The sequence below is a fragment of the Dermacentor variabilis genome, chromosome 10, assembly GCF_050947875.1.
Source record: "Dermacentor variabilis isolate Ectoservices chromosome 10, ASM5094787v1, whole genome shotgun sequence".
In the NCBI taxonomy this organism is placed as follows: domain Eukaryota; kingdom Metazoa; phylum Arthropoda; class Arachnida; order Ixodida; family Ixodidae; genus Dermacentor; species Dermacentor variabilis.
This window is the reverse complement of record NC_134577.1, coordinates 50758000-50770599: the sequence shown is the minus strand read 5'-3', so window position 1 is coordinate 50770599 and position 12600 is coordinate 50758000. Positions and strand designations below refer to the sequence as shown.

The window sequence follows — 12600 nt, the reverse complement described above, 5'->3', positions numbered from 1 at the left end:
CAGCACTATCATTTCTGGCGCTTGGTTGTTTTTGTAAAGAAAAATAGCGGAATGTGTGGTGGCGGTAATGTGGTGGTATTTTGCGCAATTTTAGTGCAAAGCAATCGCATTTGAGCACATTTTCGAGCCTGCTAACTTTGCGCGAGTCGGTAAATGTCGTACAGTGACTTTCCGTTTTTGAGAAATACGAAATGCATTGAATCCTATGGGTGTTCACCGGGGATACGAAAATATTTCATTGTTCTGAGAATTCGTTACTGTCGGTTTCGACTGTATGATGCTTTAAACATGTAAACATTTTTTTTTGTGTGTGTTCTTAAAGCTTTATTATTCTTCCTCTCTGCATTTTTTTCTAATGAAACAATTTTCCAATTGGATCTTAAGGTGGGACAATTTGTTGAAAATGTGACGAAGCCAAGTCCATAATCATATTTGATAACATATCACTACAGTTCCTCACCTGCAGATCCAGTCCACTTGGAAGACGCCGCCCAGAGCCCTGGCACTCAGACCGGGCGGCAGCACCCACTGGATTGTAGGGCAGTCGTGGTTCGACTCCGACGCTAAACGCGCAAAGCCTGGATAATAGTGAAGACAGGGAGCAAAGTTGCATGGTCTAGAGATGATCACACCATAGTGGGAGACTTGGGAATAATTTTGACCAGCTGGGGCTCTCTTTAAGGAGAGAAAGTGGGGTTTAGAAACTTTTTTTTTTCTAAACTTAATGAAATTTGTCACACAGACAGTTTTTCATGATGTTTTCAAAAATATAATTACTTTTCAAATTGACTGAGTGGTTCCAGATATAATTAAAATTAATCACCTATCATTTATCTGAACTGTAAGAAGAGTATGAGCCAGAATGTTTATAAAGAGATACGGCTGGATACTGCAACGCGTAAGCAACACAACTGTAGAACAACTTTTTTTATATTGCAGGCATTACCAATTTTACAGCAATTTGAAGTTTGATCTCTAGACATGGCAATCATGTGGTCCAATTAGTAGCCAGACATTAAAATTTACAAAAGCAAAATTAATATATCTGCTCCTAGCATTGCGTAGTACACACATGTAGCTACATGCTGCTGTTAAAATTATGGTTCTATGTGCCCTGAAGACAGAGGTACCGCTTCTGCAAGTTTAAAGAACACCAAAAATGAGACTCTGAGAAAACTTGAAAAAACAAAGTGAGCTTACTTTTATAACAGAACACCACAAAATATTTGAAGGTGTACAAGTGGTATTGCATTAGTAGCCTCCAGGAATGTAGTCTGTCTGGCTAGTGTCACTACGGTGATGGCTTCTGAGCAGCCGCTGCAAGTTTTCAGCAGATACATGCTCAGCAGACGTTGCCAGCATCTCGTTTGTCCCAGCAGCAGTGCCGTCAATGCGATCTAGTAGTTCCGATTTTCGGTCAGTAGCAGGAGTTGGTGCTAAGGCTTAAAGTTTTCCTTGAGCTTCACTGTCAATACGCCACAAAAATTCCGGCTACAGAATAGTAGCGTCGTGCTGAAACGTAGCTGAAACGTAGCTGAAACGCGGCCAATTTCAGGAGCACTTCGGGGGATTAGGACTAACACGTCATCAGGATCACAGGCGTTGCTCAACTATGGGAGCGGGCGGGCTAAATATAGTCTGACGTAGCGTGAGCGTGTACACACATTACGTCACGTTGGCGAGAACAGCGTCTATCGTTTGACCATCGGTTCGACACACTGCTGCAGCCAGCGTAACTGGTCGTGGCCAACAGACTCCAACGCACTTCCATGCGCCAATTAATGCTGGACTATAACCGCGCCTTATCGATGTCATCGGGAAGCGGCGCGGCGCGATGTCGTTTCTCAACGTTGTACGCCGGCTTTATCTGCCTTTTCTTTTTAAATTTGAACTACGTAGTGAACTTTGGAGTCGAGGTCGGAATTGCTGTCAGCATGGGAAACCTCGTTGGTAGACACGGCGTGTGCGGAGCAGCCGCGGAGTGATGCAGACGACGCCAGTCTAGCAAAAAGCGTGGCTAGCTGAGGGTCACGTGCCTTTGTCAACCAATTGCAGCATGCATTGGGTCTTCCTTTTGAGAAGGAATTTCTTCACTGCCAATGTGCGGACGAAGCCGGTGGCGGCGGGAAAATGAAGACGAGAGACTGCTCTTTCAAACGATATACGGGTAGGTGCGACCGAACGACTGTGGGGGCCATCACGCGTGGTGGAAAAAGCGCTTTTTTACAGAAAATTTGGCTCATATTTAGCCCACACTGGTGCCAAAAATCTATATTATGGCTAAAATATTGATTTATAATGCGCAAAATTTGGCAAAGTGGTAGAATAATAGTTGGAAATTCCGAAAATAGCGTTGTCAAAACATAGTTTTTTCCGCGATATTTTGGTCTCTTAAACCCGTGTTCACCCCCTTAACCGTGCACTTAAATCTAAGCACACAAGCGTTTCTGCATTTCATCCGCACTGAAAAGCAACCGCTGTGACCAGCATTACCGTACTTACTTACTCGAATCTAATGTGCAGTTTTTTTTTCCCCCCCCCCGATAAAACAAGTAAAAAAATTGCGTGTGCATTCGAATCGAGTACTACCCTAAATCTGCATTACCCTATCGCCATCAGCATTTCACAATGGCCACGTCGTACACACTTCGGCCGTAGCTTCCTCCTTGTGCTGTAGTGTGCTGCACAATCAGTCTTCTTGTTTTCTGCATTTGTGCTATCAGCATGGAAGTGCTAACTGCAAGGACATGCCAACTTCCTGGAAAGGAAAGGAATTGTGTGCGGAGACGGACGGAAATCGGGCCGCATCATGACTGTTCGGAGTTCCCAAAGCTTGTGTGCGGGACTTGCGCAAATAGGAGATACATTCTACTATGGCGGCTGCTACGTACGGCACGGCCACGCGGCACCTATATTGAAAGCGATCTGCAATGAAGTGTCTATGCATCTAGGCGCACCGCGCTGTGCTTTCGTCGCTTAGTTCGCATTGAAGCGCAAGGCCACACAAAGGTCAATTTGCTTCACAATTCGCTCGCTCCTGCTACCACAGATAAAGAGTTTCTGCGGTCATTGCGCGAGGTGTGTTCATGTTTACTTGTGTGCGTGTGACACCACGCTTCTTAATTTAGTCAGTAAGCGAATGTTTAAAAGTTTATACTGCCTATAAAACAACTATCCTTACTTTTCATATAGATGTCTACTAATTTGCTATCGCAATCTATGCTTTGACTTTCGGGCGAAACTACAACTTTTTTTATTTATCGCAACTTTAGTGTATTGGGAGTAAACCTTTGTTTTTCCGAATGAAGTTGTATTCCTGTATGAAAGAATGAGGTGCACAGTACTGTAAAGGACTTTTCTTTATTTAGGTCATGGCAAACAAATGCGCGTTACAATCGCGGGTGCGTTAAAATCGAATAAATACGATAAACCCGCAACCTCGGGCTTCATAGTAACGTGACACTCAAGCTACTCACCTATGAGTATGATCCAAGTTGCTAACTGCAACATTTCTGCTGACATATTTTTCTGCTAAGTGTGGTGCATCCACTAACCATGAAACAAACCATTTTAACACTGGCACACATGGTATTTTCAGTTCAACAGACGCTATATCATATTCCTTCACAGTCGTAGTAACAGTTAGTGACATTAAAATCTTGGGTAGACAAACTAGCTTATATTGAGGCTAACATTGCATGGCCTTTGATGAAAAGTAAAATGGCTTGTTACATCAAAGATTACACTGAAGTTCGTTATGTCGAGGTTTCAGTATTCCTCAAATAGCAACACGCAAACATCAGACTAATGCACTTGAAGATCAATATGCACCAAATGCTTCAGTGCTGCGTAGACTACTACTTCAGCCTAAACAACCTCTGCACCTCGAATGCCTTGTTAGTGTAAGTACCTCGAGTCAACTACTCAGACCTCGAATGACCCCTGTACAAAGCCACAAGTTTTCTAGAAATTTAGCTCCGAATATTGTTGTAAAAACAGCAACCACCAGCAAAACAGAGTCGACAAAAGCACTCACCTTGGAACTTGCCACTTTCCTTAACCGAGTAGATCAGAATGACATTTTTGCACTCCTGCAATGCGACAGGAGAAAATTTAATTTTTTACCACTGATTAACCGGGCATCTAGGATGGACAGCATAGTAGCCAACTATTAAAACTAATGCTCAGTTAGTATTCTGTCACTGATTATTGCTGACAAATGGCATAAAGACCCACAGACTAATTTTTTCAACTTTAAGTATAAGCGCAAGTAAAGCTGATTACAATAGCCATATTTTCCCGATAAAGGCAAGGAAATGTTCCAAGTTATATGGGCTTTATTACTGGTTAAGTGTTCCTTTTAACACTGTGTTATAAGAAGCCAACAAACAAAGACACCAAGGACAACGTAGGAGAAATTACTTGTACTTACTACTTCAACTACAGAAATTATAAATTAATGCAAATGAAAATGGATGAAAGAACAACTTACCACAGGTGGGGAATGACTCGTCTTCGCATTATGCGTGCGTCGTAATGCACACACAAACATGTAATGCGAAGACGTGGTATCATTCTGTTTAACTTAACTAATTAATTAATTTCCTTAATTCAATTTGCAAGTACAAGCAATTTCTCCTGTGTTGTCCTTGGTGTCTTTGCTTGTTGGCTTCTTATGATATGATTAACAAAAATCGGGCCCCTTGGTTAACTCCTTTCTTCTGGTTCTTTTAACACTGGTAACATTAAGCACAACTTACCCTGAAGGCTTGGTTCAGTTTAGCTTCGTTTTGAGGCGGTGTTGACCACACCCCCTAAAAAAGAGAAAAGTGCATGCCACAAGGTTTAACGTTTTGTTCTGGACAGCACAGAGCAGATACTTTCTTTTTTTTTAAATAGCACACCACTGCTTTAACAAAATATTTCAGCTATAGAAATACAATAGAGCATTTCACATGCAGTGCAATTAGAAAACATCAGGCTGTTCAAGAAATTTGCATGAGGCAAATCATTACTGTCAAAAAGCAGAAAGAAAAAGAATCCAGTAATCACTACATAGCAGGGACACAAACACCCAGACATTTATGTACCCTCTTTCAGAGCACAATTTCTGCCATCCTCATTTTGATCAGCAATTTTAATTAGGAGACGTTGCATTAGAACGTAGCGAGTCAAAGTAAGCCCGGTTGAGCAGAATTTTGTTGAGCCTTAGTCTTAGCCTGGCTGAGCAAAATTTTGGTGAGTCCAAATATATTTTGGAAGTGGACACTAGAGAAATTTCTTTATTTTGCCAACCTACGGTTCGAGGGCTAATTTTTGTTAGTTGTTCAAGCTAAATAGGTTTGCCACAGAGTGCAAGTGGTGACAGAAAACCTGTACAACATAGAATGATGACAACACACGGTCTGTCACGGTGCTAAGGGCCAGGTGTGGCTGAAAGGGCCAACATCATAACAATGCATGACAAAAACTGGACAGAGCAGACAGGATAACCGCGGAGCGTCCTGTCGCAAATGCGGTGAATTCTCATTTTCAGTGAAAAAGAAAGCTGAACAAGACAATTTCTGTCACTGAACACAGGCCGAAAAAAACCTTCCATCACGCCTAAGTGGGAAACACAAAGCCATAAAGTCCATTGAGGACAACCTTTCAGAAAAAATAAATGCTCCCACTGTTGAAACCTGTACCTGCTGGAAACTTGTTAAAACCAATAGTCAGTATGTTTTGTCATTCATCAGAGCGCATGGTTCCAACATATTCCCTTTTACACTTTTAAGTTTGTGAGCACATAAAAGAAATGGCCATACAATCCAGGACTATCATAGTCAGCAACCAAATTAAATTCTGGGGTTTTACGGGCCAAAACCACAATATGATTATGAGGCACGCTGTAGTGAGGGGACTCCGGGTTATTGGGACCACCTGAAGTTCTTTAACGCGCACTCAATGCATGGTACATGGGTGTTTGTGCACTTCGTCCCCATCGAAATGTGGCCACCGCGGCCGAGATTTGATCCCTCAACCTCAGGCTTAGCAGTGCAACACCAAAGCCACTATGCCACAATAGCGGGTGCAGTGACCAACTCACCTTGGCCTTAGAGAGCACAACATTCTCGTGGTTGTTGCTTTTCACTAAAAAGAATCTGGCGTTCCGGAAGAAGTACTTCATGAGGTGCTGATCAGCATGCTCAGAAATATCTGCAGACAAGAAAAAAAAAAAGAAAATCAAAAATAACACTACAGTGTGTGAGCACACTGTGCCAAGTGGCTTCCATAACTGCAGTCACCACTGGTCCATCACTGCACGGATCACTACATCAAGTCAAACTTGCTCCTGTATGTCACGTTCACTGCAGCGGCTCTTTTTTAATTTCTTTTCCTGCGCGTAATGACCCACCGGTGAGTTACTAAGGGTTTGTGCACCCTTGATACTTCCTCAAGGTGCAGCGAAATGGTGCCACGACACGTCAGATCAGAAGCAACAAGAATTTCTTCTCTCTGTTGATTTCTAGCAAAGATGTCGCTTGCGCACTGCAGGGAAGCCCAGCACAGCTGCACAGTGGGAATAACTGCCGTGACCCAACTGCCACCCACACAGTAGTGAACGTGTTAAGCATTTCTCTACTCAGCACTCTGCCAGTCAAAACAGAGGAAAGCACCAAGTTAAAATTTTGTAACCAGGCACTGCTCCCAGTGTCCGCCAAGAGTTACTGAAGTTCAGGCATATTAGTCAACTCGTCATGGGAACGATTTAAAATAATTCAAAGGGTACTGCAATGATGGTCGAAGTCGGTTCAGGATGTCTGAGGAACATACTGCAGGCTGTATGGTGTCTAGTGTGTAGAAATAACAGAGACCCTATAAGGCCCATTTCCTCAGCATGCCGCAGAATCCAGCCAGCGGTCGAGGACTTAGCAACCCTGTATCGTGCTTTAAGGATAATAGAGGTAAGCAAAACGAATCTGCAAGGGAGAACAGTAAGAGAAATTTGAGCTACTGGTAGCACGAAGCCAGGGAAGATAAAGAATAGCCTTAAATAGAAATAAACTTTGATCAGGTTCAATGGTATTTTAACACAAACTGAGGTACTAAGGGCCAATAAGTGCAGAAGGAAAGTAAATGTAGTTTTGTGACATTTACCACCACCCATTTCAAAATGGATTCTGATGACATCCATCCATCCATGCCATGGATGTACATTTTCAAGTCAAAAGCTAACTTGGAAATGAACAGCTCAGTTGCTCTGCAAAGCATGCTCCCACTATTCCATCACTTCAATGGAACTACTGCAGCGCAGTGGAGGCAAACAGAAAGTAGCGATCTCACTCAGAGACAAGAATAATTCTTTTGCTCAGAGGCATTTTTGATGACAAGCTGACAGACATATCAAGTGAGGAGCACATTTTTGATCTCTATAATAGGTATTGCCGCCTTTGGTGAATGGCAAAATTGTCTTTCACTTGTCTCACCTCACCTCTACCAACGTATTTCATTACGCGGCATTTTCGTAAAGTCCAATTCAGCCCAGTTAGGCTTAACAAAAGGCGGCACAGTTGTTGCAAGAAAGTAGAATGCTTCGATCTCAGTCTTGTGCATAACACCACAGCATTTAGCACTGCCTATTAACTAGCGCTGAGGAACAATCTACTAAATGCCTCTCCCAGGACATGCATGTAGCATATTTCCTGTGGGCATTCAAGCAAATGGTTAAAATGCTACATCTGCCCAACAACTGCCAGCGGAGCACAAATTCTATTGCATGTTCGTTTCTTTGAACACACAATGAACTAAACTTTATGCCTGCCCATGTAGCCAACAACAGGCCACAGATAGATGCCACACACTCTGAAGCAAGCACATTTCAATCACTGATGGCACAGTGGGCTATAGGCGACATTGCAGTGCATGAATACAGAGTGTTTTACCACATCGGGTACTTTACCGTGCACCCATATTTAAGTACAAAAGCATATTGCATTTCATTTTTCCTTGGATTCAGCTACCTTAACGGAAATCAAACCCTTCTACTGAACATTAGAATGCCACCACGACTGAGCCAGCAAGGGGAGTCAAAGGATTCTCGGTGTAATCTCTTTGGCAAATGCAACCACTTCAAATAATTGTAATAATCATGTGCGTAACTTTTAACCGAATTAATCTCGTCAGTATAAAGGTTACCACCCATCATCAACAGACTCGGGTGACAATGACTCACCTCGTCTTCCAACAGATGAAGAAACTCGTGGCCGCTTTGGCGTTCCTGAAAACAAGAAGCCACTTGTCAGCTACCAACAAACCAAATCAATTTGTGCTGCAGATCACCAGATTAATGCTCGTTTCTCAGACACCACAAATGCAAAGTATTCTTATAGTTTGCACGTGAACTCAGTGCACTGCAATTTTCAAAGTTGATGCTCGTCTTTCACAATCTGTCATGAAAGCACATGAAAGCGTAGTAAGGGCATTGAAGAGCAGTCAAACCTTGATATAAGTTGTACCGTATTTACTCGCATAATGATCGCACTATCTTGCAAAAGAAAATGACAAAGTTTTTGTAGTAAATTCTTTTAAGAAATAAGAAAGAACCAATCGAACATTCAGATTCAATGACATCATGGCAATCTGATGCAGGGAAATTCAGGGCAGCGCCACCAACTGTCTTCCATTTTTACAACTCTTCCTGGCTTACCAAAAATACTCTAGAGGTAAAAGTGGCCTATTTGCTAAAGAGGAACTGTAATTTACGAATGCAGCTCAACTCACTGTTCTTGTTTAGTATCCCTTTAAGCCATGTGAAGGCCCTCCTTAAATAAAACACCATTACTGGCTGCAAAAGAGCTTCTTTCAAGCTGAATGTTAACATGGTTACTTCTAGATGCACATTTGAACATGTGTTTTGATGTGATAAATATATCAGCCCCCCCCCCCCCCAGCCCTCCATTTTCTCTTCAACCTAATATATTTCCTTACTGAAAAAAATAGTATGCTTCCTGGATCATCTTAAAGTACCACCTGAGCATCACTTCATAGTGCATAAAGAAACTTCCTGGTAGGCCACACAACTACACAGGACATCTTTGAGACCACTGGTCTAGAAAGCCAGAAACACTCACTCTCCACACTTCTGTTCTTTCTGTCATAGATGATTGGAGAATGACGCCTCTTGCGAGAGACATGGTGTCTTGGTGAACGATTGCCTAAAAAAGAATAAATGTTCCGTACACAGTCAACGCAATGTAGTCAGACACACAGACAGCAAGGTCATGATGAGATGTAGAACAGCCTTAACCTTATTCATCTGCACCAGCTTGTTCCTGTCACCACTCTAAGTTTAGCCACAACAGAATCCAGATAGTCGCTGACAACTCACTGGGCAAAAACAACCAAGTGAAAAAGAATACAATGCTCATTTTGCTAACCTGGAAACACCGCTACTCTAATTGCTTTAAGATAAGGATTTGTTACAGTCCCTAACAAAACTGCAAATCCATCAATGTACATTAAGTAAACGGCACAACAGTAAAGGCACAAGCTAAACCAGGTTAATTAAAGTGGCACATTCAAATTACCACTTTAAAACATATGGGTGTTTGTTCAGCAAACAAATTTATTAGCTGATAAGAACTTATTGCTGGCTTAACTTTTTAATTAACCCCAACTAAGCTGTGGCAGTGACACGAGGATAAGTTCAAATTAAAAGAAGGACTTGCTTTTTGAAGCCCTCATGTACCATGGCACAATGCACAAACGGTGTGAGTCGTGAAATATTGCGGCATGCAAGCACACAGCGAGCGAGGACCATGAAACTGCCCACGGCGGCCAATGCTCGCTTTCTGATAATGGTAGAAAATGAAACTTCAAGGAGCGGGCCAAGCAAGCACTGGGCTGGCGGGGCTAGCGGCGCCAGCGCCTACACGGAGGCGCGAGCGCGGAGGCCGTCAAAAATGAGGGAGTTACGAGCGCGTAGTTTCAAGGAAGGGTAGGAGGGAAGCAGATTTGCTTTCCCCACCAGCCTGCTGAATAGCACTGATTATCTCTGCCACCTACAGCCACTGAAGCAATGGAGTTGCCGAGGCCAGGACTGGGCCTCCGCTGCTGCTTGCCCCTGCGTGCTCGCATGATTTCCTTCGTCTGCTAACAGATCGGCGCTGTGTTTACCTTCTTCATCCTGCGTTCTTAACGCGAGTCATGTCTTATCAAGATGATGAAGTTGCTGCCGCTGATCATAATCATGTCGATGTGCTCCTTTCTGTTGCGGTTTCGCCGCAATCAAAAGACAAGGAGAATGAGGTACTGGGTGTCACCTTCGCGTCTTTGTATTCAGGGTCTGTCTTGTCGTACAGAATTCGGATATGGAGCGCCGTCTCCAACAACCTTTCCATCAGGACAGCTCAGTTTAGACACGTCATTGTAAAAAAACAAGCGCAAACAAGACCAAGATAACCAAAAGCGCGAGCGAGAGCTGACGCAAGCAGACGACAGTGCAAAACGAGCAGTCGGGCTGAAACAGACACAAGTACGAATAGAGCATATGCGACTGTAGCGGCCACTCTTATTGGTCTCCACTCGCGGCTCGCTTGCTGCCATGGCGAGCCACAAAAAATCAGCCCAGGACCGATCCCTTCCACCACGGTGCGCGTTTTGCTGCTAGTGTGGCTGGAGAATTGCGGCACGACGCAGAAACGGCAGCGCAGTGGGAGAGAGTAAAATTTTCACCACGGTTCTTTTTCTCCCCCTACCCCAAGCATGGCGTTTCCTCCAAGGTAAGCCTTTTCTCCATGGCGGAGTCAGAGCAATGCTGGTCAGAAGCACCACCGCCACGCGATTTGGCGCACTGCCGAGACACGGTCAGAGCGCTGTTTGAATTAACCGCTGCAAATGCTTGCGCGTTCGAATTACCGGGCGTTTTCGCCCATTGGAATACACATAGCTTTTAATGGGACCAAGGCGTCAGAATAAACCGGGAGTTAGAATTAAGAGTGTTCGAATTAATGAGATTCAACTGTATTATGTTACACCGAATAATTTGACCTAATCAAGATGGCAAATATCAGGCCAGAATACCATTCACATGCGTCACATGGATGGTACCTCTAACTATGCAGCCCTCCTCCATTCCTCACATCACCCAATTTTTCAATTTGAGCCTCTAAGCTCTAATGGTACGCTACAGGGGGAACTCCATGACGTTTCTCAGGATAAATTGGATGGATGAAAAAGTCTGCTCATCTCACATATCATATATAATCTATACTATAGTCACAAAGCACTGTTGGTAGAAGTGACATCTGCTACACAAGAAGTATTCAGTGTATCCACCCGATACAGCCCAGCTCAATAACACCCCCCCCCCCCCAACACCCTGCTCACAGACTGCTCACCTGGTTCTGAAGCCGCTGAAGATGAGCCACTGTAAGACTGTGACCTGGAGCGTGACCTGGACCTGGACACTGACCGTGACCTCGAAGTGCTAGAGCCGAGGCTGCATGAACAGCTCTCATGGCCAGAAGACGATGCCTCACTTCTGGTGTCGTAGTCCGGATTGGCTTTAGTATTTCCACCACCTCGGCCCTCGGAGACACAGCTCATGTGACTTGAGCCACCTCCCATGACAAAGCTCGTAACAGGGTCCAAAGTGCGCGTGTGCATACTAGACGATGAGCCTCCACTGACCATAGGTGGTGGGGGAAGAGGCTCTTCCGCAACTTGTAATTCTTCCGCGGTGGGAGTCACATGAAGTCGATCTGGGTCTTCATCTGGCACATGCATCTTGCTTGAGGCTACGACGACACTTGGGGAGACCGCAGATGGCTTGGGGGCTGTCAAGAAGGCAAATTGATGCAATGAGCATAAACAGTAAGGCTTCATTGCAAATGATGCCTTAATATAGCGGAGCATTTACCTTAACAAGATTGTTTTTCCTTCCCCCAAGATTACTATGGAGAAGACCACATACTATCTTTCTTCAGCAAGGTAATCCAGTTTCAATCTAACCTAAGACTTTGCGGACTCACATACAAAACACATTCTACAAGCAACTTTACAGGGTCACCAGTAAGGAACTCTTAAAAAATATTTGCCAACTTGATTCTCAATGTGGCAGCACACCAACAGGTGTTAGTTTCTTAAAAAGAGCATGTGACAAATGGCCCTCGTCACATTCACTACACCCACCTGTAACAGCCACCTTCTCGGGCTTCACCTTTGTTGCAGACGTAGTCTCAGAGACTTTCACGGCAGCTGCTCTTGGTGGGGCCACAACCTTTTTGATTGGCTTGTTCTGTGTCTGATGTGTGGTTGGTATCTTTTTCGCCACTGTCTTCTTAATCACCATTCCTGTCAAGGCCAACATGACTGTCAGATTTTGTGCAGGTAAACACAATAATGAAGAAAAAGTAGTATTTACTGTTTACCTCAACAGAACCGTTAAAGAGAAGTGCGAAGTTGCACTAGATTACCATTCTGGAAGCGCAATAGGCCAGTCCTATCACAAGTGAAAGCTTGGCAAGGCAAAAAGGGTGCAAAAAGTTATGGAAAGGGGAGGGGAAGGAAGTCTATAAAACGCCCGCATGTTTGGCATGCTTGGGACTGACACATAAT

The 12600-nt window shown here is 43.9% G+C and overlaps 1 protein-coding gene across 6 annotated transcripts in view; it reads right to left on the bottom strand.

The window, feature by feature from the left end:
* Ythdc1 (YTH domain containing 1) overlaps nucleotides 1-12600 on the bottom strand; it is a 48669-nt gene that overhangs the window by 23133 nt on the left and 12936 nt on the right. For all 6 annotated transcript variants that reach the window (XR_012823387.1, XR_012823388.1, XM_075672695.1 and 3 more), the window contains exons 5-12: nucleotides 12175-12336; nucleotides 11382-11819; nucleotides 9114-9197; nucleotides 8216-8260; nucleotides 6089-6198; nucleotides 4761-4814; nucleotides 4037-4091; nucleotides 461-578 (exon numbers count right to left, since the gene is read on the bottom strand). Coding sequence is in view for 4 of the 6 variants with exons in the window: in XM_075672695.1 (XP_075528810.1) it covers nucleotides 461-578; nucleotides 4037-4091; nucleotides 4761-4814; nucleotides 6089-6198; nucleotides 8216-8260; nucleotides 9114-9197; nucleotides 11382-11819; nucleotides 12175-12336 (1066 nt within the window). In the remaining 2 variants the exon portion in view is untranslated. The remainder of the gene's footprint in view (nucleotides 1-460; nucleotides 579-4036; nucleotides 4092-4760; nucleotides 4815-6088; nucleotides 6199-8215; nucleotides 8261-9113; nucleotides 9198-11381; nucleotides 11820-12174; nucleotides 12337-12600) is intronic.